Raw genomic sequence first — 23,830 nt, 5'->3', positions numbered from 1 at the left:
GTTAAACTGGTAGAAGAATGCAGCTGGATAACAGAAACAGATAATTCATTTAAAATGACATCAGCAAAGTGATATAAAACAGAATGAAGCTTAAGGTGAAAGCCCTCCCTTTTTGACACAGTCACATTTTTTTTAAATAGAGAGAGAGAGAGAGAGAATTTTTTAATATTTATTTTTTAGTTTTCGGCGGACACAACATCTTTGTTTGTATGTGGTGCTGAGGATCGAACCCGGGCCACACGCATGCCAGGCGAGCACGCTACCGCTTGAGCCACATCCCCAGCCCCATAGTCACATTTTAATAACTAGCTTATTTTCCCCACTTGAAGTTATCACTGTAATCCATGAGGATTTAGATAAGTTTTACCACTGGAAGTTTCTTTTTTTTTTTTTTTTGTACCAGGTGTTGAACCCAGGGGCTCTTAATCACTGAGCCACATCCCCAGCCCTTTTAAATATTTTCCTTAGAGACAGGGTCTCACTGAATTACTTGGGTCCTTGCTAAGTTGCTGACGCTGGCTTTGAACTTGCAATCCTCCTGCCTCAGCCTCCCAAGCTGCTGGGATTACAAGTGTGCACCACCGTACCCGACTGGAAGATTCTTAATACAAGTTTGCCTGGTAACACTGCCAGGGGGAGATAATGAATCAAATATTTCAATGACTACAGGAAAGAAGAGCTACAGTACATTTTCCTGTCATTTCTGGCATGCTGCAAGATTGAACCTGAAAAGGGAAAGGAAGCTCCTTTAGCAAAGAAGGCAAGACAGTCCTGGACACGCGTGGCTCAGGTATACCATCTGCAGGAACCTGGCCCAAACCCCTAGTGAACAGCTTGTTCTCCAGCAGCCACGCAGGGGTGTGGACAACACTTGGAGAGGCACAGAAGAATCAGAAAAATGACCAAGACATCCGAAAATCAAACCCATGGAGCTGGAATAGGAAAGGCACCAGAGGAGTGTGACTTACTAAGGCAGGTGGGGCTGGGAGTGGACAGCCGCGTGTACCCAAAGGCCTGCCTCCTTGCCCAGGAAGCTGAATGCGGCCCAAGAAAACCGACTCTACGGGATCAGCACAGCTGGGCAGGGCTCTCGCCACTGCAGGGGAATGCTTTTGCTTGCCCTCAGGTGGCTCCCCATTCATTCTTCACAGCATTTATTGTCCAACTGTGGCCCTTCTCATCCTCGGGGTAGCCCCCTAGGGAGCAGCCTGAGGTCCTCCAGTCCCCTCCTTCTACCCTCCCTTCACTCCTCAGTCCACCACCATCTACTGATTTCCCTTCACTGAAACCACAATTATGAGCCTCCCCACACGTCCCTGCTTTCTACCTGCCTTTGTGGCCTTTGTGGCTACAATGTCAACCATCTGCTTGAAAGTCAGCCTTCTGCCAAACCTTCCTCCATATTCCTACAACATCATGTATGTAGACATGGTATTATTCATGGTCCATTCAGCAAATACCTAGGACGTGTTCACTGGGTGGCAGGCTCTGGACCCCAGAGCTTTACCCTGGCCAATACCTAATCCTTCAGACAATTCTCAAGGTAGGTGCTATTTTAACCTACATATTTCACAGAGGGTATCTGAGACACAGAGATGTTAAGTGACTTACTCAGGGCTGCATAGCTAGTAGTACAGCCAGGAAGCTAACTCAGGCAGTCTGCCTCCATATCCATGTTTCTCACTGCTCTGTTATACTGCTGCCACAGCATTATCCACGTTGCTAAGACTTCCCATCTGCCTGCCCCAAGATACTGCAAGATTCTTCATCTGCCAAGCAGCACTACAATAAACAAAGCTAAAATACCAGTTTTAGGAATCCTCATTTGGTTTTGGGGAAACCAAATGGAATAACTTCTGTGTGTAAGACTATTTTGGATAATCCACACCTTATGAATGCCTTTGAATTCCCAGGGCTTCAAATAAGGCCTGGCACTGTGCTGGGGTGGACAAATGAATGGTATGTAAGAATGGCTAACTACAGGAATTATTTGCTGAAAAAGGCTAAGGAAACTCCTTGCCGCAGTCTTGGGTAGGGGCCAAACTCTAAAAGTTTCGGTTGCCTCATCTAATCACCCACCCGCTATGGGTATTGCTAGGATTATATGAGAGGATGGTATAAAGAGCTCAGCACAGGCCTGGAGTTGGGTAAATGCTCGATAAACATAGGTGATTATTAGCAATAGAGTTCTTCTCTAGAGGTCTTCAGAATCACAGCAGAGTTCCTCCATTCTGAACTTTTAAAAATGTGAACATAATCAAAAGGAAAGATGAGGTGACCTGTTTACCTTTTTGACTTGGACGTCCATGGATACAGGTGCTCACACAGCCAGCCAATGGTGGCAGAGATAGGCATGTTAAACTGTGCTCCAGAAAACGACAACGGCAAAGCACTGCTAAACATAATCTTCCATTTTCAAGTACAGAAAAAGAAGAGTTGTTCCCTCTGGGAAGGACCTTGACCAGTTTTGTTAAAATCGTGCCTTGACTTTGGCAGTTTCGAATACATAGTAAGAAATCAAATTAAAGAAGAGGTTTTTAATGTGAACAAAATTTAAACATTAATTTCCAAATGGTCATCTCTGAATCCAAGTTCAAAACCCATTAATTAGATCTTTAACCCCAGAATCTAAATAATTGAAATTCCATAACTTGCTAAATATAAATAAACTATTTCATGATAAAGAAAATTGGTATTTTAGCTTTGTTTATTGTAGTGCTGCTTGGCAGATGAAGAATCAAGACCTTGGCTGGGTGACAGGTCACAGCCAGTTCCCCTTTTAACTGTGTCACTGGAAATTAGGGGTGCTGTCTAAGCTATTTATACACATATGCAAAGCAAGGCCATATTTAGAAAAACAAAGTACTTTCTCACAGCTGTGGCTCTTCAGCCACTTTAGACTTCTCTTAAAAATTAAACCTCTTGGTTGAGTGGGGTTGCTTTTTATTTTCTTCCTTTCTTATGTCAATGATATTGTCATGAGTCTTTTATTTACTTATTTATTTTTAGCAAGGCCGTCTTCACCATGTGTTATTACCTATTTTGTTCCTTGAGTGGTGTTAAACTTACAGCATTATTTTTGTCTGCATTTTTTGACTGGCTTTGTCCATTTCATCCAATTTTAATTTTGGTTCCAACTGTAGCCACCATAATCAGAACTAGTATGTACTAAACATCCATAAGGTGTGGATTATCATAAATAGTCTTACACACAGAAGTTATTCCATTTGGTTCTACCAAAACCAAATGAGGATTCCTGAACATCTTCCGCAAAACAATATATGATCTCCCACAAAAGGCAAGATCAATGTGAGAGAAAGCCATCCTGAGGACCTTCAGAGCAGTGCCTGTCAAAACTTAGCAGGAATGTCCCAGTGGCTCAGGAGGCTGAGGCAGGAGGATCATGAGTTCAAAGCCAGCCTCAGCAACTCTGTGAGGCCCTAAGCAACTCAGTGAGACCCTGTCTCTAAATAAAAATATATTTTAAAAAAGGGGTGAGGATATGGCTAAGTAGTTAAGTGCCCCTGGGTTGAATCCCCAGTACCCAAACAAACAAACAAACAAACAAAAAACAACAACAAAAAACCAGAATGGGCAAAAATTACATGGATGTGGAGAGATGCTAAAACATGGACTCCTGGCATTCAACCCCTGAAATTATGACTTAATAAATCTGAAGTGAGGCCTAATAATTGCATAACTTGCACTTCTAGCACTTTTCTGTGTGATCCTGAGGCTGTTGGTTCAGGGCCCACACTTCCAGTACTACTGCTCCAGCACTAAACAGAACTCAAACCTCTGAAAGGTCCACGTCTTCCAGCCTAACATTCTTGCCAGTCACTGACGGACCAAAGATGAAGCCGGCCATCAATGAAGGTTCCTCCAACAGAGCAGCCTATCCAATTCCCATGATCTAAATAATGTGGATCTCTAGGATTTAAAGCTTAGCAAAGCTTCACAGTTGCCTTCTTGGTGAAGCTACTCAAAATGCTGGAACGTCATCACAGCTGGTGAGCCCCTGAACAAAGAGGCTCCAATGGTTCACAACCACCATTAATTCAGATCAAAGGAGTCTGTTCAAACAGAAGGTGGCCCTCAGTGGCTGAATGAGGTGGAGTCCAAACTGAGAATTCGCCATTATCCTAAATAAATATGCAAGTTTCCCCCGCTAACTTTTCATTGTTAAAAATACATATGGCAGCCAGGCGCGGGGGTGCACACCTGTAATCCCAGCGGCTTGGGAGACTGAGATGGGAGGATTGCGAGTTCAAAGCCAGCCTCAGCAAAAAGCCAAGCGCTAAACAACTCAGTGTAGACCCTGTCTCTAAATAAAACACAAAAAATAGGGCTGGGGATGTGGCTCAGTGGTCAAGTTCCCCTAAATTAATCTCTGGTACCCAGAAAAAAATATATGGCAAAGAAGATATTGGGCCAGTTGGAATACTCCGCTAATTTATGGAGCCATTTCTGTGGGACAGATAATTAGAAAAATTTATTTTTCTAATTACTAGATCAAAGGCTATTATCTTCTTTTTGCCATACAGTGCCTTTACTTCTTATATTCCAATTTCAAGTCTACGGACATCTTCCAGAGAGAGTCTTCTGAAAAGAGATTCAGTGCTATACCAAAATCCCACCAGGCTTCTGGCCCAACATTTGTTAGATCCTTTAATTTATGAGGTAGAAGATTCAAATAAAACCAGAAAAATATCTTTATTTTGGTACAGTCAATATGAGTTGACCTGTTAATAGTATTTATTAAGTGTCATGCTCTGCTAATATATGGAAGAAATGAAAATATTTTTTAAAAAGAAAGAAAGAAAATCTGGTTCCTGACCCTATGCCAAAGTGTGCCATGATTTTGTCCGTTGAGAAGGTCCGTGCTCCAGCTCTACTAGCACCTTCTCAATTCCTGAAACCAGCTGCACAGCCACATCCTTTTGGACCCACTTGGAAGTACCCACTCCCAACCCCTCCTTCTAGCTGGGCATAAACATCATTTTATCACAGCCTCCTGATGGCTCCAGTCTAGGTGGGGCTCCTTGCTGGGTGCTCTTCCTTCAGAGGATTAACATGTAATGCCATATTCATGGGGAGAGTGTATCATTAACACCAGTCTTCCTCTCCAACCTCTAAACTCCAGAAGAGCAGGCACTGGGTCTATGTCTGTTTTTATTACCATTTTATCCAGAGCATTTAGCCAAATGACTGGTTTATAGTTGAAGCTGAATATATATATATATATATATATATATATATATATATAGAGAGAGAGAGAGAGAGAGAGAGAGAGAGAGAGAGAAATACATATATATGAAAGAATGAGAATTAGAAACAAATTTTATGTGATAGTTTCTTCCTGTTGAAGAGAGTTACCATTCATACAAAAATAAATATACAAATAAACACTATAACTTTTAAGGCTACTCAATAGGAAAGTAAACTGTAGGTGCAAGAGTTGAAGACAACTTTGTACACATACTCTGGCATTTGGATACAGTATATTACGCACCTGTTTTTATAAGTTAGACGGACAGTTCTTGTACCTTCACATTTCCCAGGCTGTTGCTCCTTGGATGCCTGTTCCCACTTAGAAATAATGTCACAAATCTAGAAAGGAATTGAAAAACTGAGATTCACACGACCTTAAAAAAAAAATCAACATTTTTTGAAAACAAGTATATCTGTAGACTGAAAATTCTCAATTAATATGACCAAAAAAAATGTGTTTAAGATTTTTGTTTTCAGTTCCTATATAGCTCTAAGTTTAGGATTTAACTATAAATTGTTCTTTGGTCCACTTATCCTTTTGGACACACATTAACTTTGGACTGTGGCCATGCATTTTTTACTCAAAAAGGAATCTTAATGCAGGACTGCATGAGACTGGAAACAAAAAGATTCCAGGGATTTTTTCATGATTTGGTCACTGAAGGAGTAACTTTTCTACCTTCTGAATTTATAAAGATTGGAATGACTGGGGCTGGGTATGGTGGGGCATGCCTGTAATCTCAGCCACTTGGGAGGATTGCAAGTTTGAGGTCAGCCTTTGCAACTTAGTGAGACCCTGTCTCAAGATAAAATTTAAAAAGGGACTGGAGATGCAGCTCAGTGGTAGAGTGCCCTGGGTTCAACCCCAGTGCCACAAAAAAGAAAAAAGAAAAAATGGAATAACTAAGTTAAACCAAAGAAATCTGAAATACAAGGAAAAATTCTAGCTGTTTGATTTGGGAGAAATCTTTTCCCTCTCTAAACCTCCATTTCCTCATTTGCAGAATAAGTGGAATGTTTTTCTAAGGGCTCTTTATGGTTTTATGATTCTGTATTTCTAATCATTGCCATCACTTGATAGAAACTTTATTAAAGTTATTTTACTTTGATCTGGGAAAGATTAAAAAAAATTTTTTTAGTTGTAGATGGACACAAAACCTTTGTTTTATTCATTTATTTTTATGTGGTGTTTAGGATTGAAACCAGGGCCTCACACATACTAGGCAAGCACTCTAACCCTGAGCCACAACCCCAGCCCCAACCTGAGAAAGATTTTTCACAAAACCTTTTCTTTAAACCAGGTGTGGTGATATACACATGTAATCCCAGCAAATCAGGAAGCTGAGATAGAAGATCACAAGTTTGAGGCCAGCCTCAACAACTTAGTGAGGCCCTAAGCAACTTAGCAAGATCTTGTCTCAAAATAAAAAATAAAAAGGGTTGAGGATGTAGCTTAGTGCTAGTGCTTCCCTGGATTCAGTCCCCAGTCTCTCTCTCTCTCTCTCTCTCTCTCACACACACACACACACACACACCACCACACACACACACACACACACACACACACCATTCTTCTATATTTCCACAGGTTCATTTTCCACCCATCTTTCAAACTGAGTGCAAAGTTCACAGTGCTCTTGAAACACTTATCAATTTCAATTCTAGCTTAAGGTTATCAGTGCATAAATCTGTTCTTCCCTAAGCAAACTAAAGACCAAATAGTTTATTTGTTGCTTGCCAGGTCTGGCTCCTTAGAAGCCCTTGGTTTCACCTTTATGTTTCCTTGAAGACAATGCTCTAGGTCTCTGCCAGAAGGATCGTCAGTGAACAATGCAAATCCAGACTGTAAAGGCTTCCTCATTCCTGTGTCCTGGTTCAAAGTATTCAAGAATTCTTCCACTGTGGTAGAAGCATCAAACCCAACTACCTGAGCAGAAATAACAAAGCAGTGCTCTTAATAAAGAGCATATGTGTTTGAAACAGAGACGTCAGAGTAGGGATCAGGTCATGCTTGATGCATGATTAATGACAGCACGCATTTCTGTAGGTGTTTTAACGTTTTTGTCCCAAAGCTCCACTGGAGAAAATTAACAAGATTACCTCAGTAGTCAGCTTGCTGTATGTAAGAATTCAGAAACCTCAGCTACAGCCAACAACAATTCAAAACAGAAAGATCATTTGATAGCTATCAATACCTTTCAGATATTATGTACTACCCACTTGAATCAAAGTGTGAAATATGATATATCAAGAACTATGTAATGTTTTGAACAGCCAACAATAAAAAATTAAAAAAATATATACAGATATTATGTACTTACCTGTTAGAAGCAAACCAAAAAGTACACAAACTGCAATCTTTAAGTAAATAAAAAAAATAAACAAGAAATGCTTTAAATAAATGAACACTTTCATGTATTTAATGTTTGTTTCTTTAACAGGCAGTTAAGTATCTGAGTTCAGTGATAAAAGGCTATGGCCACAAATACAATTGCTGGCTTCAGAGCATGTTTCCTTCAGTAAATAAGTGACATCCAGATCAGAGAGTTGGAAGGGCCTGGGAAAACTTTCCCAGATAATTCCTGAGATTTGGAGACTTTAAAAGAGACTAAAATTGTGCATGCTCAAATGTTAGTAATTATTTCCTTACCTACCAGGAATACTGATGGGGGAAAAAATTTTGACCAAAGTATATTTGATTTTCTCCATCACAGTTATAATGGCAGTGAAAATCCATTCCTTTTTTGGTTCAATATGGATTTGTTTTTAGCGTGAATCCTTTTTAGCAAAACTATTTCAAAACTTAGTTGTTTTGATAAAAGATCTAATATATTTTCAGGTTTATCAATGCCAGGTACTGACCAAGCTAGGTATTCTCATTTCCCTAGGTTTCTTGATCAAGCACATTTTTATGACAGTAAAAAGGCTAACACACCTGATATATCCCATTCATGAAGTGCACGGGAATACTGAAAGGCAAGGAATGATGATACGGGTTTCGAAGAAGGGTTGAAAGAATTTCCATTCTCGAGGGTCTCGCTTCTCGATCTCCGTTTTGTTGTGTTCTTTCTACACATCGCTGGCAATAAATGGCATATTTCCCAAATTCTGTCCTGTAATATAAAACTTAAGATAAAATCTACGAATAAATTTAATTATGACAATCTAATCCATGCATCCTCAAGAAAACTTCCCATCCTGTTCATTATTACTACATATTATAATAATTTTGAAAATAATTTTCCTTTTTCAATGATAACATTAAATTGCTGTCATGTTTCTCAAATTCCAGTTCCTTTATTTTTGCAACCGACTAACTCAAATGTCTCTATAAAGTATTCTTCAACTTTTTGTATTAATCACAAAATGGATTTAAAACTACCAGTCATTATATAGTCAATATATAGTGATTATATTGACAAGTATAAAGAAAGCAGTTGTATAAAGAATAGAATGTGGTAACTTAAACATGATGCAGCAGAGTTCTCTTCTGAAGAACATCAAGGTTGATGTTACATTGGTAAACAAGAAAGAAGATGTCTTCTAACAAAAATTTTAAAATATTTTCCTTCTTTACCCTATAAAACATGCACTTGTTAAAAATATTAAGCATTAAACAAAACCACTAGGGTGAACCATGTAAAAGTTGAATCAAGATCTTATTTTTCCTCATTTGCATGTAATATAAAATTTATGTGTAATTTTCATTTTGTTTATAAAAGCAGATTGATAACACCTTTAAATATGTTTTCTAGACAACCCAATGGTGTCACCTTCTGTCCAGGGGGCTCAATAACTGCTACAGAAATCACATGATTTTGATCATAGGGTCCCTAGAATGCGTTATGAACTGCAGAATATTTTCCTCTTATTTCCAAGTTGCTTTTTGGTTTGGGGTTTATTTGTGCTAGTCCCAGGGTCTATTTAAGCAACCTAACATGAACCTCTTGGTGAACAAAATGATCCTGGGTAAACCTTAGCTGAGTGCCCTGGGTCCCATTCTATGAGGATTTTAAATATTTCTTTCAAAGGAGTGAAAATTCTGATGTAACTCAAATACATACAATTATAAAAGGAGGAAAGACCATAGTGACATAAAAGAACTAAATGGTCAGCCATTAAAAGGGGAAACTAAGAAAAAAACACTTGGTTTCACTGAAGAAGCACCCCTTAATGCTAAGTCATCCATACTTGAAATGACACATAGACTTTTCCCTGAAAAATATTTTGATTGCAATCTTCCACAAGATCGGTAACATAAAAAAGGAAATATTTCCAAGTTCCACATAAATAATAACTAAAGGCTTCCTATACCAAATTTTGTTCACATATTCTAAAAAGGTACCTGGCAGGTTTTTAAATACTTATGATTTATTGTAGACTTTCAGAGCCACATAAATAATTCAGCCGGCTAGTTTTCTGCACACCTGGAATCTGCGTTCCTCTTTAGATGGAGCCCAAGGAGCCACAGGAAAGGATGATGGGGAAGGAAAAGCCCAACACAGAGTGCCAAGAGCTGCCAGCCCTGGGCAAAGAGAAGCATTGTAGGTTAGATACCATGCCGGTCAACAGCCGTCAGAGGACTATGGCTGACAGCTTGCGAGAGCCACGCGCTGGTGACTGTCTCCACCCCATGTTTGCTTCTTCCCATATATATTATTTAGAGCATTTATACTACATTAAGACAAAAGCTTTACATAGGGTCAGACACATGATCCATCCAGTTGTATACACCTTCTGTTTACAACTGAGGTACCAAAACACAAGTGGACATAGTAGTCCTTTATCACATAATACTCAAAGATTAGGACATTATTTCTTTTTTTTAATTTATATATTTACCAACTCACTTAAAAATAGGCAGCTTTGGGAAAGGCAGATTATAAAATTGTAAAAAAAGAAAAAACCCACATCTACCTAAAATCAAAACCTATCTACCCATACAAACATACACAGATACATAAAAAAGGCAAGTATGAAAATTTTAAGAGGTTATCTTTTTTATAGAATATACTTTTAAAAATTGTTTTTATTAGTTGTACATGGCAGTAGAATGTATTTTGACATATTATACATATTCCGAGTATAACTTCCCATTCTTCTGGTTGTACATGATGTGGAATTACATTGGTCGTGTATTCATATATGTATAAAAGAAAGTAATGTCCGGTTCATTCTACTATATTTCCTACTCCCATCCCCCTCTCTTCCCTTCATTTCCCTTTGTCTAATTCAAAGTATTTCTATTCTTAATAGAGGTTATCTTAAGGTAACCGAATGACATGTGATTTTTAAATTTTCCTTTGCTCCATTCCTTTCTGTATTCAGTGATTTTTAAAATGCAATATAGAAAAGGAGGGAGGAATGCCCTTGAGAAGCTGACAGTCCACTAGACAGTTATATAGGCACACAGTGAATTATATAACATAGTAACACTGTATATTAACTTTTGAAAGTAAAACCAATGGAGAGAATGTCCATCTGCTAAGTGAGTCAGAGAAGGATTCACACAGAGGATGTTGCTTGGCTGGTCTTGTAAGTGGGAAAGAAGAATAATGCCAGGTGCAAGGTGTGTTTTAAGAACTGGGGGTGTGGTTTATTCACTGTGAGCTGGGGGCTGGAAGAGGAGAAAGAGGAGCCAATGGGATCCGATGATGAGCTTTGGCTTCAGAACCACTCTCTTGCACAGGCCCTTTCCAAGGCACTGAAAAACTCACGTTCAAGTGGTCATTATGTTTTTAAAGATGTGGGAAAGTAATATATTTTGTACATTTTTTTCAGCACTGGGGATAAAACCCAGGTTCTCTAGCATGGTAGGCGAGTGCTCCACCCCCCTACATCCCCGTCACCTGTGCTCTTTTTCTTAATTGTTTAAGTTTCAAGTCTCCCAAAATTTGGATCCAACCCTGAGAATCCTGTACACTGGCAATAAAAAATTTCTGTTTTATTCTTTGGTTAACTCAGAATCAATATGCAAAGCTAAAAATAGGCATTTAATCAAGATTGAAAACAAATGACTACAAAACACCTAAAAAATACAATCAATTGCACTAACAAATAAATGTGTCCCAAATTAATAATGGATTACCAGTTTTTACTTGGAAAGAATTTAAAAGAATTACACTGAATATTATTAAAGACATAGGGAAACTCTTCAAGTGTGTTCAAAGGAATTCATTGAATTTATACACAAGAAAACATGTCTACTGTAGAGCTATTTATTATAACAAAAATAACTGAAAAAATATAAATGTATAGTGATTGATATTAATATGACAATGCTTTGAAAACATTTAAAGATATAGGATGAATTATTATATTCTACAGTTTTAAAAAAGCAATGTGCACACTGTAATTTCAGTAATACGAGAAAGTGAGTATTACACCTACATATACATCTACGTTAATATAAAAACACACAGATATATAAACCAAAAGGATCTACATCAAAATACTAACAGCTATTTTTTTCACTTTCTTTTTGTATTTTCCAAATGTTTATACTGTGTGCTATTCTTACCACCAGAAAAATAGCACCATTTTACATTCCATGTGTCTGTATCAATACATACCTGCAATGGTCCTGGTTGATTCTGGGGCTGTCTTCGTCTTGTCTGTTTAATAAGTTGACAGCAAATTTCATTCTGTAGCTCAGGATGTGTCAGACAGATTTGTAAAGCACTCTGGGCTAGGGATATATGGTAATCGATTGCAGGGGAGTCAACTGCTGCATTTATAAAAAGTTGGCAGGTCTGAATTAAAAGAATGATATGCTCAAGGTGAGAAATAATAAGATTTATTCTACATGAATTAGATTATCTTTCTAAAATTATTTATTTATTTATTTAGGTTAAAGTAGAATGCATTTTGACATATTATACACAAATGGAGCACAACTTCTCATTCCTCTGGCTATACATGGTGCAGTCACTCCAGTAGTGTAGTCATACATGTATATAGGGTAATAATGTCTGCCTCATTCTACCATCCTTCCCATCTCCACAACCCCACCCCTCCCTTTACTCCCCACTACACAAACCAAAGTTCCTTCATTCTCCCCTATCCCTCTGCCCCACTATGGATCAGCATCTGCTTATCCGAGAAAACATTCAGCTTTCTGTTTTTTGGAATTGGCTTATTTCACTTAGTGTGATATTCTTTAGTTCCAACCATTTACCTGCAATGCCATAATCTCATTCTTCTTTAAGGCTGAGTTATATTCCATTGTGTATATATACCACATTTTCCTTATCCATTCATCTGCTTAAGGGCATCTAGGTTGATTCCAACCTAGTTGTTTAGCTATTGTGAATTGAGCTGCAATTGTTTAGCTACTGTGAATTGAGCTGCTATAAATATTATTGTGGCTGCATCACTGCATCACTGATTTTAAGTCCTTTAGTTAAAGACCTAGGAGTGGGATAGCTGGTCAAATGGTGGTTCCATTCCAAGTTTTCTGAGGAATCTCTATACTGCTTTCCAGGGGGATGTACTGTTGAGAGCCACAGCCGAAGGGGCCCCAGCAAACTTCCAGCTGCCAGCTGATTGGCTCCTCTGCAGTGATGCTCATTGGGCTGTTTTCCCGCCCTTTCAGACCACGGAGCTGCTCATTGGGGGACTCTTTTGGCTCCGCCCACACGACCCAGCCAATCGGCTTCAAGAGCAGGAGGAGTGGGGGCGTTGAGAGGCTTGTGGGAAGCCGGTGGTGGCAGTTGGGCTCTGAGGGAATTCCTGAAGAGCTCCTGTGGTCTAGCGTGTGTTCTAAAAATAAAGTTAGTTTCTGCTTAATAAGTGGCTCCTGAATTGTGCCCAGCCAGACTGCGGCAATGTACCAATTTGCAGCCCCACCAGCAATGTATGAGTGTGCCTTTCCCCCCACATCCTCACCAACACTTATTATTGCTTGTATTCTTGATAATTGCAATTCTGACTGGAATGAAATGAAATCTTAAGAGTAGTTTTGATTTGCATTTCTCGAATTGCTAGAGATGATGAACATTTTTTCATGTTTGTTGATCAATTGTATTTCTTCTTTTGAGAAGTGTCTGCTCAGTTCCTTGGCCCATTTGTTGATTGGGTTATTTGTTTCTTTGGTGTTAAGTTTTTTGAGCTCTTTATATATCCTAGAGATTAGTGCTCTATCTGAGGTGTGTGTGGTAAAGATTTTTTTCCATTCTGTATGCTCTCTCATCACATTATTGATTGCTTCCTTTGCTGAGAAGAAGCTTTTTAGTTTAAGTCCATCCTATTTATTGATCCTTGATTTTACTTCTTGTGCTTTAGGAGTCTTGTTCAGGAAGTCATCATGTCATAAGCCAACATAATGAAGATTTGGGCTTACTTTTTCTTCTATGAGGCGTAGGGTCTCTGTTCTTAGACAAGTCTTTGATACACTTTAAGTTGATTTTTGTGCAGAGTGAAAGATACAGGTTTAATTTCATTTTGCTATATATGACTTCCACTTTTCCCAGCATCATTTGTTGGAGAGGCTAACTTTTCTCCAATGTATGTTTTTGGCGCCTTTGTCTAGTATGAGATAACCATTATTTATGTGAGTTTGTCTCTGTGTCTTCTATTTTGTACCATTGGTCTACATGTCTATTTTGGTACCAATACCATGCCATTTTTGTTACTATTGCTCTGCTGTATAGTTTAAGAACTAGTACTGTGATGCCTTCTGCTTCATTCTTCGTGCTGAGGATTGGTTTGGCAAGATTCTCCTTTTAGAAATAATTTTTGTTTAAAATGATGGGAAATATATATATATTATGGCAACATTAATCAAAAGAAATCTGGAATCCCTTCTTGGCCTTTTGGCTAAGATCAAGTGAAGTAATCTGGATTGGCTACAAGAACAGCGGACAAGGTAGATTTTAGAGCAAGGAATTCTGCCATTTTACAATGATAAAAAGGACCAGTTTATCTGGAGGACGGAACAACTTTAAACATTCATGTAAATAATAACAGAGCTTCAAAATACGTGTTCCTCTCATTCAGTATATTATTCACTTTAAATATTGCATTTTTATCTCTAAAAGTTTGAGTCTTTTAAATATCTTCCATCAACCTCCTTAAAATATTCATGCCGCCTTCTGTCTTTTTGAACTTATGAAATAGTCTCCAGGATGGCTCCCAGTGATATCCACTTTCTGCTACTCAAACTCTTAGACAATGCCCTCCCTTATTTTATCAGGGTTGGTCTGTGTGGGCAGATGAAAGTAGGGTGTCATCTTTGAGCTTAGGTTTATAAAAATAGTGTGGCTTCCATCTTGGTTTCTCTTTCCTTCTTAGGGGAAGAGAGCTGCCATGTGCCTAAAAATCACAGGGAGAGGGCTACACAGTGAGAAAAACAGCCTTCCCACCAAAAGCCCCAGTCAAGTCTTCAGATGACCGCTGCCCCAGCTGACAGATTGACAGTTACTTCATGAGACCCTGAGCCAGAACCACCCAGCTAAATGCTTCCAGATTCCTGATCCTCTCAAACTATGTGAAATACAAATTATTTGTTGTTTTAAACCATTAAGTGTTGAGGAAATGTTTAATGTAGTTAAAAAAAAATACGTAAAACACAGAAACGTCCTTGTCATCTGTATCATTTCTAAAGATACTTCTGTGATTGCTTTTTTCCATCAGTATGTCATATTTAATCCAATTCTCTGTATGCCTGGTGATTTTTGATTGGATGCAGACATTGTGAATTTTATATCATTGGGTCCTATATTTTCTTGGTATTCTTCAAATGTTTTTGAATTTGTTTTGAGTTTGTTTTAAAATACTTGGATGCAGTTTGATTCTTTCAAGTCTTCTTTTTAAATTTTCTTAGGGTGCACAGGAACAACCTTTAACCTAGGACTGCTCTGGGCCCAATAACCTTCTGAGAACTCTACTTGAAGCCCAATGTGTTGGGAGGCCTGTCCCTTCTGGATGATGGGAAAACAAACTATTTCCAGTTCTGAGAGAGCTCCAGGAGTTTTTCTGCCTATTGCTTTCTGATGGTTCTTGCCCGAGCCTCGGGTAGTTTCCTCATACATGTATGCTTACCAATTCTCAGAAGAAAATTCGAGAGGGACACTCTGTAGATCTCTGAAGACCTCCCCTCCCTGCTCTAGTTCTTTTCTCCCAACTTGTGCATCCTAACCATCCTGACCACCTCAAATTCTGAATTCTGTAATTCTGTCTCTGCAACTCAGGAAGGCTGCTAAGCTCTATTTGGGTGCTCCTTGCTGCACTGCAGTTTTGAAACTCTCGCTAGACAGCTGGCAATCATAGGACTTCACTGCATTTAACACAAATGTTCTCAGGAACACCGTGAGAACCATTGTGCATGTTGTTCAACATGTAAGAACCATCAGTAAGATAAATCCAGCACTGTTGCTCCATCATAGCAAAAGTAGAAGTTCTTCCTTTTTATCCTCTAACTGGTTATTATTTGTACTTATAAAAGGTTTTGGTTCATGCTTATTAATTTTGTACCTCACTATCTTATGGAATTCTCTTTTTGTTTATAGTAGTTTTTAGCCTGTTCTTTTTGAGTTTTCCAGGTATACAATTATATCATCTATAAATATTTTCATTCCTGGCTTATCTTCTCTAATTTACTTTTATTGCATAATTATATAGGCTAGTTCCCTAACAAAATGTTAATAATAAGAAGAATGATAAATGTTACATAATTTATACTTTAATTAAAAGTTTAAAAATAATAATGGGAAATAAATTTATCTTATTCCTCATTTTAATGGAAATTTTCTAACATCTCTTCACAAAGTATGATTGCTTTCAGCTAAGACAGAAATATTTCATCATGTTAATAATAATAATAATCTATTGCTGTTTTATGAATGTTGAATTTTTCAAACGAGTTTCTAGCATCTACAGAGATGATTACCTAATTATAATGGTAATAGATATTCTAATATTTAGCCATGATGGATTTTTTGGGGGGATACTGGGGATTGAACCCCAGGGGTGTTTAACCACTGAGCTACCTCTCCGGTCTTTTTTATTGAAATATGCATTTATTTTTTGTTTTGAGACAGGGTTTCACTAAGTTGCTTAGGGCCTCACTAAGTTGCTGAAGCTGGTCTTGAATTTGCGATCCTCCTGAGTCTCCACCTCCTGAGTCACTAGGATTATAGGCTTATGCCACCACGACCAGCCATGTTGGATTGTGATTGCTATTAGTTGATTGTTTTTGCATGAAATGTTCTCTATTTAGTACAATCCTTGCTGGAGCCTGGTATCAAAGTAACACTTCACAAAAAGTATATGCTGGTATGATGATCGGAGATTGGTTCAAAGCAATTTAAGGTCAGGGAGCACTGCAGATGGGAAAAGGCCACATGCTGATGACTGTGGATCTGAGTGATGGGTACCTTAGGCCTCATAATATACTCTCTACTGTAGGTTAGAAAATTTCCAAATTAAAAAACGAAAGGAAGCCAGGTACAGTGGCTTCCCAGTAGCATGTGAAGCTGAGGTAAAAGAATTGCAAATTCAAAGCCAATCTCACCAACTTAGCAAGGCCCTAAGCAACTTAGTAAGACCCTGTCTCAAAATGAAAAAAAATAAAAAAGAGCTGGGGAATGTGGCTCAGTGGAAAAGTGCCCCTGGGTTCGATCCCTGGTACCCCCCACCCCCCCAAAAAAAATAAAAAAAAAGGAAAACATTGATTTGGGAAAATTTTCTTCCTTTTCTGTATTTGGGATAATTCAACTAGTATTAAAATTATCACAAATAAAATGTGGTAATCTGTCGAATAATTTTGATCCTTTACATTTCTTTATAAAATTGATCACTTATGCAGATTTTCAAATATATTTGTATGGTATTTCTTAGTTTTGGTATTTGCATGTTCTACAGGTAGATTTTTAAAAAAATATTCTATTATGGAAGTTTAAAAAAATGAAAGAAGAGAAGAAGAATATGAGCTAGGAGCCAAAATCCTTAATGCCATTTGAGGAGTTACCAGAAGGTGATTGATTACAAGAGATGGGATAGAGTGACATAGTTAAGTGGCAAGTTTCAAGTGGTGAGGAATTTCTAATAGAGATGGAGAATAAGAATTTGAAAGTAGCATGAAGAGGAGGAACTGCCCTCTCTCCCAATGCTGAGGCTGCTCTCATGTGCAGTCTTTCTATTTGAGAAGTCCAGGGGAAATGATTCAACTGATATGAAGTGTTTGACATTAAACCATACACAGTTTATTTCAGTAAATCCCAAATAATCACCTCTGAAATCATTTAAATGCACCCAATTTTATTTCAAATAGATTTTTTTCTAAATGTTTTAAATTTTTTTTAGTTATAGATGGACACAATACCTTCATTTTGTTATTGTTATTTGTTTTATTATTTTTAAAATTTATTTTCTAATTTATTTTATTTTATTTATTTTTTTCAGAGTGGAAAGTGAAGCTTTATTAAAGGACAGCAGAAAAGTCTTCTCCTGGAGGAAGAAGGGGACCCAAGAGGTGGAATCCTCTAATTTATTTTAAAATTTGTTTTATATGAAAGTAGAATGCATTACAATTCATATTACACATATAGAGCACAATTTTTCATATCTCTGGTTGTATACAAAGTATTCATACCATTCGTGTTTGCATACATGTACTTAAGGTAGTGATGTCCATTTCATTCCACCATCTTTCCTACTCCCATGCTCCCTCCCTTCCCCTCCCTCCCCTTTGTCTTATCTAAAGTTCATCTAAATCTCCCGTGACCCCCACCCTTAACCCCATTATGAATCAGCATCCTTAAATCAGAGAAAACATTCAGCATTTGGTTTTTGGAGATTGGCTTACTTCACTTAGCATTATATTTTCCAGCTGCAAGTGCTATGATTTTATTCTCTTTTAATGTTGAACAATATTCCATTGGGTATATAACACAGTTTCTTTATTCATTCATCTACTGAAGGGCATCTAGGTTGGTTCCACAGTTTAGCTATTGTGAATAATGCTGCTATAAACATTGTTGTCATTATTTTTTTATGTAGCTGAGGATCGAACCCAGTGCCTCACAAGTGCTAGGCAAGCACTCTACCACTGAGCTACAACCCCAGCCCCTCAATAGATTTTCTTAATTAAAATAACCACATTTTCAGTTTGAGAAAATGAAACTGTATAACTCAAGTTATTATTATTTTTCAATTCAATTCAATTATTTACCAACTTATAATAATTTTACCTTGAATAACTTAATGGCTTCTGTCTGCAGAGCTTCAGAAGGTAGTGTGGTCAGCGGGGAAAGGATTCCTTCTTTGCTGTGACACAAAGTTGGGTGTCTCCATATCTGGGAGGCTACACACCAAAAAACAGTGAACAGAAAATGGAATGATTCCCTTATTTATTTCTGTCTCCCATTAGATCAACTCTTTAGAAATTAGCTCATTCAGGTCTGGGCATTAGCTCATTCAGGTCTGGCTTACAACTTTCATCACGAAGTTTGGCAACATTACTTTATTTCAATTTCCAGGCCACTGTGACTCTAATGTCTCTGTTTTAAATGAAGTAATTTAGAAAAGTTGGGTCCTAATTTACTAGGCTATGACAAGTCCACTGGGGCACTACTACATTGTTTAACTGTGCTAACAGGTGGTGACCTAGGTATAGTGATGACAATACATGAGAAGATCTGGGGACTTTCTAGAGAAGCCAAATATGAGGAGGTATAAAGAAGAACTTGAAGTCATTCCTAAAATCAGTTTATTAAATTCCTGTGCTGGACGCTGCCAATAAAACATGGTCTCTGTTCATATGTGTGGCATAGGATAGAATCTAAGATCTCAATGGGAATCCTTACCCATTAAAGCTAATTTTAATGCAGAGCTACAAATGCTACAAAAGAGTTAAATAGCAAAGTGCACTGAGACACAGATTTAACATCATTAAGTGCCTTTTATGAGCCAGATGCTGAGGTGGAGTGCAGTGACAGAGGACAGCCCAAGACTAGGCAGGATTGCACTATGTTGGTGAGTATCCCAAGGAAGGCTAGTATTCCAAGCAGAGGGAGAAATGTGAGCAGGGTCAGCCGGGTATGACAGGACACAGCACACTGGGAAATGATGGTGTCTCTGGAGCCTCATTATCCCAATGGGAATTCTGGCTCATGACAAGCAAAGTCAATGTCAAGATGGATACATTGCAGGAAACCAGAAACCCATGAAGTGAAAACTCCATTAAGCTAAGGGGTGCATTCCATAAATTGTAAAGCCTTAAATGCTTGTGAACTTACAAGATTCCCCTTCTATATTTAGCAATTTGCAAACGAGTTGTTCAAACTCAGATCCAACATTCACATTGTTACTTCCAGCTGCAACAGTCAGGTGATAAAGCCAGGTGTCCTTAAAACCAGAGCACAGTGACAAACAGGTTAATCAAGGTACAGTTTTGATTGCTTCAGGAAAATAACAATTTTTAGCAACAGTAGGGAACTCTGAGACTCAAAACAAACCACTTTGCTTAATTTTTATACCTTCATTTTATTTATTTTTATGTGGTGCTTAAGGTTGAACCCAGTGTCTCACATATGTTAGGCAAGTGCTCTACCACTGAGCCACAACCCCAGTTCTCCTTAATTTACAAATAATAATTAGAAGCCAATTAGTCAATCTGAGGCAGACTCACTTGAATTGTGCTCATATTACTTTTTCCTAATGTTTACATTTTTATTATTTTCTATATGTGTTTCTTAGAAAAGCATGACAAAATTAAGGAGAGTAATACATCCTTGAATAATATTAGTCTGAATCATTTTAAATTAACCAACAAGACTTCAGATACCTTTTCATGCTTGGATCCAATTAGGAGGTAAGTTGGACCTTGGTCTTTGGGGTGGATAACAATGGTATAATGAGTAGACAACAAACTGCGTCCACTAGCTTCATAATCTTCATCTGAATCACAGGACCTGTCCACCTCTTCAACTTTAGCCTCCCAGAGTTTGATCTGACCTAAAGGAAACTAAAGTGAAGGTTAGCAATTGTAAGGAAGGCACTTTTTAAGTCTACAAGTTTTCATGGTGATTTTCATCTTTTAAAAACATGCCTGGGGTAGGGGCAGAAAAAGCATGCCTTAGTTGGGCACTATGGTGCACACCTGTAATCCCAGTGGCTAAGGAGGCTGAAGCAGGAGGATCACAAGTTCAAAGCCAGGCTCAGCAACTTAGTGAGACCCTGGGATTACTTTTTTTTTTTTTTTAAACAAATGCCTAGAGGCAACAACAAAAAGTCCAACTGCAATATGAATTCTGAACATTTAACTTTTGAAGAACAAATAAGAGAGAATGATTCAGATTATTCTCTAAATAACCTGACCCATTGCCTAGTGAAGTTATTAGTAATAATTCAGACAAAATATTCAGATTTGTTTATCCCAAAGAATTGATCAGTGATTTGATTAAACTACTGGATCAAAAGGACAAATGTAGACATAGACTCAATACTATTCAGGGAAAAAAAGAACAAGCTAGATATCTGGTACAAAGATTAACTATCACCCAGACCCAGGTAAATGATGAGTGTCCTAAGTCTATTTATTAAAAGTATGTAATATATTCCAAAACAATGAAATTATTTCCTCCACCTTAATTTAAGAGCAAGAAAACCTTACTAAAGCTGATACACATTGAATTAATCTATCTTTTTATGGACCCAAACAAATATATCTGCCATGTTGGGTGTTTAGCATATCTATTTTAAAACTTTTGCTTTAATTAAGTATATTTATTCCAGGAAAATCCAGAGTGTGCTTCAGATTTATGACTTCTAAAACATTTGGCCAGGTTTGCAACTGCAGTTCTGAAAAAGTCCATTCTAACCATGAAGACATTTACCATTGCACATTTCACACCGAGTTCCTGGGCCCAGGGCTTGGACTCTTTTTCCATCTGTGCTCATTCCTAGGGTGAACCAGTCCAAGTTCCTGGCTTTCATCCCAGCATGTGTTTCACTACTTCCAATGCATAACTCCAGACCCATGACTTTTATATAGGTGTCTGACAGCATCTCAAACTGCGTTCAGCAAGCCCACTTCAACGCCCTGCTCTGCTCAGCCTTCCCTGTTCTCAGTTACTGGCAATTTCATCTTTTCAGCTGCTGACGTAAAAACCCCATCACTGACCCTTCTCCTTCTCTCGTATCTCACACCTTTCTGGTCGACAAATCCTGTCAGCAAGACTCTCAGAATATTCTGGTCACTTTTCATACTTCCATTGTCACCACTCACCTGCAATCATCTTCCACCTGGATTATTACAATGGCCCCTGACTATTTTCTTCTTCATTCCCTTCAGTCTATTCCTAACAGAAGCCAGAGTTCCTGCTAGATGTGGATAAGACCATGTGCCTGCTTTTCACAGCCTTCCAATGGGGGTTCTCATCTCAGAGTAAAAGCTGAAGGTGACATAACACACCACTCAAAAGGCACCTGTTCAGGCGAAGGGTTATTTTGCACTAAAGGCATTAAAAAAAAAAAAAAAAAAAAAAAAAAGACAGATGCAAGAAGGGCACTCTGACACTTTTCTTCCCAAAGCAGAGGATAAAACTCCCACATGCAAGAGATCCTCCCTGTAAAAAATAACACTCTGCTCCTCCTCAGGGAGGGAAGTTGAGGCCAAGGGAAACTTGCACAACCAGACCTTGCTAAACCAGCCCATAATTCACTAGGGCTTCACCCTGTGAATGCTCCCTAGCCTGTCCCTTTGCTGGGCATGTTTTTCCAAATTCCTGCTCTTCATCCAGTTCAATGTGACTCTAGGTCATCGGGTCTTCATTTTCTTATGAAGGCTCCTGTGTCATGTAAAACTGATAGTAAATAAATTCGTACACTTTTCTCCTAGAATCTATCTTATTATGGCAGTTTAATTCTTTAGTTCACTGAAACCCTACAAGGGCAGAGGTAAAATTTTGCTTCCTCAAAAAAGCCATGTTTTTACTTTGACCTATGAAACCCCATATCATTTTGCCCCTATTCCATCTCTGATGTCATCTCCTAGTATTCTCTCTTAACAGACTCCAGTCTAGTGCCTCCAGCCTTCTTGCTATTTCCCAAACACAACAGGCATGCTCCTGCCTTGAGTCCTCTTCACGTGCTGTCCCCTCTGCCTGGAATGCTCATGCATTAAATACGTGTCTGCTCTTTTATTTTCTTCAGAACCTAACTAAAATGTCAGCTTCTCAGTGAGGTCTTGCCTGGATGTCTTACATAAAATCAGTATTATCTATCCTCTAGCTGATTAATAGTGAAAATTAGTAAATAAATGTATTGTCTTTCATGCAAAATATGATTTACCTGCATTAAATTAATAATGACTATACACTCAGTGTTTTCTATGTGCAGTGAATGAAAAAAATTTCTTCTAAAATTAAAAATGCAAAATTATCTACCCTTTTGGAAAAAGTGAGTAAAACAGAAGCAAAATAATAGGTCATTGATAAATAAAATGCAGATTTTAAAAATGTGATGAAGAAAACTAAGTCTGCTATAATATAAAGCAATACTATTCTATTGTGTTCTTTAGACATACCAATCCTATGAAAATCTGGGTCCCATTCACTTCTATATTTAATATGGTTATTCATTGAACTAATGCTTTGAAGTATTTTGATTTAATTTAAAAAGACACTTCTCAAGATACCAAAATTGTTCTGGAAACATCTGTATCAATTTATAACATAAAGGTGGTCTATATTGATTTACATGTATTCTCAATACTTTTCCAGTAATTACAGTGGACTTCTGTTGTTATTTATATTCTTTTGACTTGTTTCTTCTGTGACCAATACTATTCATATTTATTAAATTATCTTTCAATATAGATTGAAAATATATACTAATTATAGAAACTTTAAAAGCATGGAAAGGTATTTTTTAAAAGAAAGAAAAATCATCCATAATCTATTATCACAAAAGTCAATTAGTATTTGAGTATAGTTCTTTTGGAGCTGCTATGTGTATTTTTACATAGAGGTGCTGGGCTGGGAATTATAAACTCAGCATCCTAACCATCCTCTTGGAAGGTCTCCTCATGACAGCAAATGAGCATCTGGGAATGGCATTTGCCAGCATCTCCTTCTCTGCCTGGCTCCAAGTTAGAGTCTGCCTATGAGAGAAACTGCATGAGGTTTGGAAGTTAAGGGTGAAGGAAGGAGTTACTCTCCTGAGATAGCTGCAGCCAGATGCCTAGGCTGATGTGAAATGCACAGAGGCTTAGGGGAACTCTTGAAGACCATCTGCCTCAGGGCATTGGTCCTGAGGTTGAAATCTTTAGTCCTGACTTTTCAGATCTTCAGTGGAGTTCCCCTGATCTCAGTCTCCTCAACTCTCCTGAATGTAATTTTTCTAAAAATATGTATGTCCCTAATTCTACAGTATACATATATATTCTTTTTATACATGAACACACAGAATGGCTTCTCTTTTCCTGACTGAGAAGTTAGTCAGGACTACGCTGGGTACACAGTTTGTATTGTGCTTGTTCAGGTAGAATTTGTATATGAGCATTTCCCCACATTTCTTCAGAGGCATCCTTTGTAATGAATATCAATTCCATTCCATC

At 38.0% G+C, this 23,830-nt stretch overlaps 1 protein-coding gene across 3 annotated transcripts in view; it reads right to left on the bottom strand.

Moving 5' to 3' along the window:
• Nucleotides 1-23,830, bottom strand: part of Plekhh2 (pleckstrin homology, MyTH4 and FERM domain containing H2) — a 116,091-nt gene that overhangs the window by 14,976 nt on the left and 77,285 nt on the right. For all 3 annotated transcript variants that reach the window (XM_027934557.2, XM_071601233.1, XM_071601232.1), the window contains exons 17-24: nt 20,057-20,236; nt 19,509-19,617; nt 18,462-18,574; nt 11,844-12,023; nt 9,699-9,796; nt 8,207-8,384; nt 7,043-7,198; nt 5,513-5,610 (exon numbers count right to left, since the gene is read on the bottom strand). In XM_027934557.2, coding sequence (XP_027790358.1) covers nt 5,513-5,610; nt 7,043-7,198; nt 8,207-8,384; nt 9,699-9,796; nt 11,844-12,023; nt 18,462-18,574; nt 19,509-19,617; nt 20,057-20,236 — 1,112 coding nt within the window. The remainder of the gene's footprint in view (nt 1-5,512; nt 5,611-7,042; nt 7,199-8,206; nt 8,385-9,698; nt 9,797-11,843; nt 12,024-18,461; nt 18,575-19,508; nt 19,618-20,056; nt 20,237-23,830) is intronic.

Source organism: Marmota flaviventris, chromosome 14, assembly GCF_047511675.1.
Source record: "Marmota flaviventris isolate mMarFla1 chromosome 14, mMarFla1.hap1, whole genome shotgun sequence".
NCBI lineage: Eukaryota > Metazoa > Chordata > Mammalia > Rodentia > Sciuridae > Marmota > Marmota flaviventris.
This window is presented reverse-complemented; position numbering and strand designations above follow the sequence as displayed.